Source organism: Pyxicephalus adspersus, chromosome 2, assembly GCF_032062135.1.
Source record: "Pyxicephalus adspersus chromosome 2, UCB_Pads_2.0, whole genome shotgun sequence".
Lineage (NCBI taxonomy): Eukaryota > Metazoa > Chordata > Amphibia > Anura > Pyxicephalidae > Pyxicephalus > Pyxicephalus adspersus.
In genome coordinates this window covers 134,306,420-134,313,132 of record NC_092859.1, presented here as the reverse complement: position 1 = coordinate 134,313,132, position 6,713 = coordinate 134,306,420, and the positions used below count along the sequence as shown (strand labels likewise).

General features: G+C 36.1%; 1 protein-coding gene across 1 annotated transcript in view; it reads right to left on the bottom strand.

Annotated features, from left to right (window-relative positions):
• Positions 1-3,261, bottom strand: part of LOC140322561 (putative olfactory receptor 2B8) — a 7,346-nt gene extending 4,085 nt beyond the window's left edge. The window contains exon 1 of the mRNA XM_072399113.1: positions 2,533-3,261. Within this exon, the coding sequence (XP_072255214.1) occupies positions 2,533-3,261 (729 nt within the window). The remainder of the gene's footprint in view (positions 1-2,532) is intronic.
• Positions 3,262-6,713: the final 3,452 nt, after the last annotated feature.

Here is a 6,713-nt window from a genome sequence, read left to right as displayed (position 1 = left end):
AAATGTATATGAAATGTATATGTAAGTTAAATACATTGTTTGTGAGCACAAATGAACTATATATAGCAAAGGAATCCACTACTTAGTAAAGCACATTGATTGCCGTCATCCTGATTACTTTGAGAATTAACGGTCTAAATGTGGAGATTTACATGTTATTTAGAGGATAGCTAAAATATATGCAGGTTAATTGAAAATTTTATATTTAATATTTTTTTTTAATATTTGTGTAATATCCTAAAAATTGAGTTTTAATTCTTGATCAATATATAGGGATTTCTTGAATATTTTGGAAATTTTTATATGATGTTATATGACTGTTGTAATATAAAAGTCATGCAAATGAATAATGTTCTAAATGATATTAGGAGTTTTGAGGCAGTCAGTATGTGCTTCCGAAGCATCATTAAATTAAACCTACATGCTGATATTGATTTTAAATTTGTTGTTATATGGTTTTGTCATTATTTATAACATTTACTATATTAGAAGAAGCCTTTTTCTCTTGACCAATTGTTCACAATTATGTAAGAAAAAAGTGAGAGGGAAGTGAACTAGGAGATACAGAGAGTTAGGTGAAAGGACAGCATTTTCTGCTCTGGTTGCTCCATGCAGGAGGCTTATTCAAAGACAGCAGATGGTCAACATATATGTTCATTGCAAAAGTCTGGTGAGTCAGATGGCTAATAAAGAATATATTATATTATTCAAACAGGTGGTATAGTAATACAAGATTGATGCCCCCACCTGATGTTGTCAGCACTATACCACCTGGGATATACGCACAGAAAGAGCTTCCAATTGGCTGCTCTGGCTGGGGCAAATATGGATAAATCAGGTATGGTGGCTCAGGGGTTAGCACTTTGGCCTTTGCAGCTCAGGGTCCCAGGATCGAATCTCGGCCAGGTCACTGCCTGCATGGAGTTTGCAGGTTATCATCGTGTTTGCGTGGGTTTCCTTCAGGTACTCCGGTTTCCTCCCACGTTCCAAAAACATGTAGATAAGTTAATTGGCGTTACCCCTAAAATTGACGAACTTAGACTGTTTTAAAGACTTATGACTATGGTAGGCATTAGATTGTGAGCCCTTTTGATGGACAACTGGTTAGGCAATGCATGAACCTGCTGTGCTAGAATTTGAATTACAGAGGTTGGTTTTGAGTATTAGTAGGCCATGATGTACTGAATGATTTTTGTAAAATCAAGATGCTATAGAAGTAGTGAAAAATGTGGAAACCTCACATTTATGAACAACAACCTCAAACATTGAAATTGAATCGATCACAATTTATTACATTTTCCACTTTTTATTAATTTTTCAAAAGCCTAATACCAAATATTTTACAGATAAAATGTATTCAAAGTAAACACACGGTCTGACACAATGACAGAAAAACATATACCACATGGAAAAATGACTAAAAATTAAGCAGCAAAATTCTGAATAAAATGTATGTGACATACAGTTATATTAGGCATAGGATTATGTTTCTCTTTCCATGAATAAAGAACATATCCAGCATGGATGACATGGTCACTGGGTACATACAGGAATGCTTCAAAGAATGTGAACCTTTGAAAAATTTCTATATTTTTATACAAATGTGACCTAAAACATAATTTTTAAAAAAAAGTCCTAAAAGTAGATAAAGAAAATCTAAGTAAACAATATTAAAGACTGAAAGGATATTGTATTTCTTTTTATAGATGAAACTTTACTAATTGCTAGAGTTTGACCACTAAAACAAGGTGGGAAATTGAATCTTTTCAAAGAACTAAATTTTGTGCTTTTTATCCCTTGGTTAGAAGTACTGAATGTCACTACCTATGAAATATTTGTATATATACAATGATTAAACAATGATTGGATACGTAAGGGGAACAAGGTCCAACATTTTCTGTGTAATCAATCAGAAACCTTTATACGTTGGTGTCTTTAGGATACAGGTATAAGATCAGGCAAGAGCATGTTTTTATATTTTTCTTCTAACTACTGTAGACTAGCAGCTACAATTCGGGAAATAAAAAAATTTATAGTTTAGCAGTAATATGTTAGGTTAAAAACTGTGTTTAACATTTGTATATAATTACTGTGCTTATTATAATTACGGCACATACGTTCTTCTTGAAATATCCAGCACCACCTCTTTAACATCCTTGTTTCTAAGGGAAAGGTAAAAGCTTGTTTTTATTTTTCTCTTCCAACTACTGCATACAAGTAGCTACAGATTAGCAAAGCAAATTTTATGGTAAATATACAGTTCATATATAGTTATTTCACTATAAAATTGACTTTAACATATGTATATAATTATAGTGCCTAGTAAGATTACAGCACATGCATTTTTTTTGAAATCTCTAGCACCACCTTATTAACATCCTTGTTTCTCAGGGTATAGATCAGTGGGTTCAGCGCTGGAATCACAACACTGTAGAACAAGGTGGCCATTTTGTCCTGGTTGACCACATGAGAATCTCCTGGTCTCATATACATAAAAATGCCTGTACCAAAGAATAAAGTGACGACAATAATGTGTGAAGCACATGTTGAAAAAGCCTTCTTTCGTCCAACTGAAGTACTGATATTAAGTATACTATAGATAATGCAGCCATATGTTATCAGAATAAGGGAAAATGGGCCCATATTCACCAATATAGCACACAACAAAATTATGGTTTTGTTAAGTGAGACATCGGTGCTGGAGAGTTCCAATACAGATGGTACCTCGCAGAAGAAATGGTTGATGACATTTGGGCCGCAGAATGACAATCGCAATGCAAGTAATGTGTGTATTAATGAGTTTATGAAGCCTCCCATCCAACAGCCACTTGCCATTTTAATGCATAAACTTGGATGCATAAAGGTTGTATAATGTAAAGGGCTGCATATAGCCACATAGCGATCATAAGCCATTGCTAAGAGAAGGTAGCACTCTGTACTTCCTAAACTGAGGTGTACAAACAGTTGAGTAAAACAGCAATCAAATGATATACTTTTTTTTTGTGACAAAAAGTTTATAAGCATTTTGGGAACTATACTGGACGTGTACCATATATCCAAAAATGATAAATTGTTTAGGAAGAAATACATTGGTGTATGGAGGTGAGGGCTTATTCTGCTGATCAATACAATAAGGATATTACCCATGAGAGATATAATATAAACTATCAGAAATATCACAAATAAAACAATCTGTATGTCTGGGCATCTGGTCAACCCCAAAAGAATGAATTCTTCAACTTTCGTGCAATTCCACTTCATTTTGGCCCATAAAGAAAGTCTGGAGATAGAAGTGTATGGTCAAAATGTCATATTATATGTCACATATTCACATTGATCCTAATACATTTCTATCATCTCTCAAGATCTCCTTAGTCCCTGAAACTAGTGAGTTTTATCTAATGGTCCTTCTTTTTCTTTCACTCACCAGCAGCTCTGATAGGGGTTTACCTATCTTGGTGAAACTGTTTACAAATCTTTAGTAGTAGGAGCAGAACCCCAGAAACAATAACAGCTCTGCTTGGCCAAATTATAAGCCTTCAACTTCATAGGAACATCAGGGACTACATAGCCCAAAATGCACAAAACTGGTGCTTCAAGTGATCCAGATACACATAACACTTCTATAAAATATATATGAATTCATTAAAAGAAAGCAAAAAGCATATAAAAGAAGCCTTTTCTTCAATTAACCTCCCTGGCGGTATGAATATTTTAGTATTCTTAAATGTCAAAGCGGTACATTTGACATTTAAAAATACTTCCTATTTTAAATTTCCCGCCGGTCCCGCCCCCCAACACACGTCTCCTGCGCGCACATATGTTTAGCGTTTACAAGGCTTACAAGGGATGCAAGGCCAGGGGACACAGATGCCAGGCATCGCCAAGGGATGCCAGGCCAGCATCACTGGAGGATGCTGCGGGCTCATGAGGACCAGGTAAGTCCTCAATTCCACCCTGAATGTGGCTCGGGGTTACCGCTTTTTGTAATTTTCTGTTTTAACTCTGAGCCATACTCAGGATTACCACCATGGGGGGTTAAGTTGCAACGCGTAACTGAAATGTATTCATTGCACTTTACCAGACCTTGGATGTGATAGAAACATTATTCTTTTTTTTTTCAGTTTCGCTTTGTGCTACATAAATAAATAGCCATTGGTCCTGTCAATGAAATGTCCCTGTAACTTCCTGTATATTAAAATGAAATCCTAAACAATAGTGTTAGTCTTTGAAGTTGAGTCCAAAAAGAAAAGCAGCCTCTAAGTGATAATTCTGCTTCTTTAGATAAGTACAACGAGGGATAATTTTTATCATAGGAAAGGAAATGTGTTACTGGCAGAAAATAAAAAAATAAAATGTAATATAGCTGCTTCAATTATGGACTAGTAAACTGTAATCTGTTACTTTTTGGATCTTGGATTAAGATTCTCTGTAAATCAAGGACACCGAACCACCTGGTATGTCAGACATTGACGTGCATCCTCTATTTGTGGAATAGTACTCTGATCTAGATTGGTTCTTGTATTTAAAACTATTACACATTATTATAACCCCATTCTACTTATCTCTCATGAATCAATATCTGGAAAAATATTAGAGATTATAGACAGGATGAATCTCTCCTTTCCCTGGGTCATTATCATTTACCTTTGGTCAGTCACTGGCCACAGAAACTTTAGAACTCCTTTGAATATTAGATCTTTTGCAGCCCCTGTAATAAGGTCTTTGGAGCTAAGCAGAGGGATGACACAGTACCTGGTCAAGGTAATAAAAAAATTACCAAGGGACAGTAGATTTGATATTTATGTCTGATGTCCATAGTCTTGGCTTGCACTAGGATATTTGTATGTACATTCACAAATAAAAAAAAAATGACAAAAATGACAAAAGTGAAGATTCCTGAAAAAAGATATAAGCTTGGTAGGCTAAAATAAATACCCAATATTTGCTTTAAATATTATGCACAATGTGATACTTTGTAGTTGGTTCATCAAAATTTTTCATTGTTGACTAAAAAGTAAGCAAGCTGAGAAGTAATTTTTAGAAAGGGATTTAAGCCAATCAGCCGGTATAATAATCAAGTATCTGGCGTTTTCAAAACAAGATCAACATTGACAGCATGTTTTACAGATATATTTTATAGCAAAGTAACCTTTCACTTGTGTGAGGACATTGTGATTGCTCTAACAATGACAGGCTCGCTCTTCCCATAACTGAAGGAAAGGTAATGAATTATTATAAAGAATATACTGAAGGCTGGTGTGTTTTTAATGCATATAGTGTTTTTCTTTAGAGGAGTATGTTTCAAAATGCAAATATCTGGTCTCTATTAATATATTTACCAATAAAGAATACTAGATCGCATATCAAAGATGAACATTTTATAAAGCTGTCAGCATATGTATCTTACCTGGAATTATCCAAGCGTATAACTTTTTAATATACAAACAAATTTACCCTCCGGTCTCTGTCCTGTTTGTCATGGTGTCAGGTCTCAGGTACTGAATTCAGAAACCATACATAGAATCTTTCACTATATATTACAACTTGCAAAACTCCCCAGTGAATGTGTTTTTAAGCTGTTAAACTTTTTTTCTCATGGGGTATTATAACATAAAATACATTACAGGGAGTCTGTAGATAACAAAAACATTCCTAACAAAAACTTTAATGTATCTGTAACTATAAAGTTTATTGACCAACTAAAGATTACAGTGACACAGTTATTAAAAACAATAAACTTTAAAGAGGAATGACATTAACAAGACATCTACTGGAAGATTGTCAATAAATCTACTACATAGATTCAGCTCAAAGAGTTATTGAATTTTTTAATAAAGATATAGGAAACTGACCATAGAAGAAAGAAAAGAGCAAGAAGACAAGATACAAAATATTTAAAGGATTGACAAAAATAAGTAAATAAGGAGGGGGAGGTGGGGAGGATATGATTGGGTAGAAGAGAGAATTATATCAAGTTCCAGCAGCCAGAAGAAAAACCGTCTGAGTACACCCTAGAACAGCATTTCTCAACCTTGTGTTGTGGGGGAACCCATTGAAAAAACTTCCATTCTTCAGGGATCCCCCTGCTGTAATTACTCTATCCACAGTTCACAGTGGTCAGTGGGAAGAATGCCTCTTACAGTTTGCCAGTTGGCAGAATGTCATCCTTTTAGACAGCCAAAATGATCTTAGGTGTCACTTAAATTGACCTGAGAAGCACAAATTACTCATTGCTCAAAGAACCCCTAGCAACTCCTGGAGGAACCCTGGCTGAGAAACACTGCCCGAGAGCAGTGGTCTCCAATCAGTGGTCTGTGGACTACTGGTGGTCCGCAAGAAAATTTTGGTGGTCCACAGCTCTGTCCCCCACATAGACACAACCCGCCCACTCTCCCATCACAGGCCCAGACCTGCTTGCTAAACATCCTGGGGGGACAGTAGCACAGGGCTATGGAGACAACTTTTGTTGGGTCCACAGCCTTGCGCTACTGTTGCCCCCGGAATTTAGCATGCAGGTCTGAGCCTGTGACGGGAGAGTGGGCGGGTTCTGGCATCTTGATGTCACTCTGGGGGACGTTCCTTCCCCTTTGAGTGACACATGGCTCCCTGCGCATGCACGGTCCAGATTTTGTGGATTTAGTGGTCCGTGAGGTCCAAAAGGTTGGTGACCATTGCCCTAGAGGATCCTAAATGTTTCTGTGACCTACCAC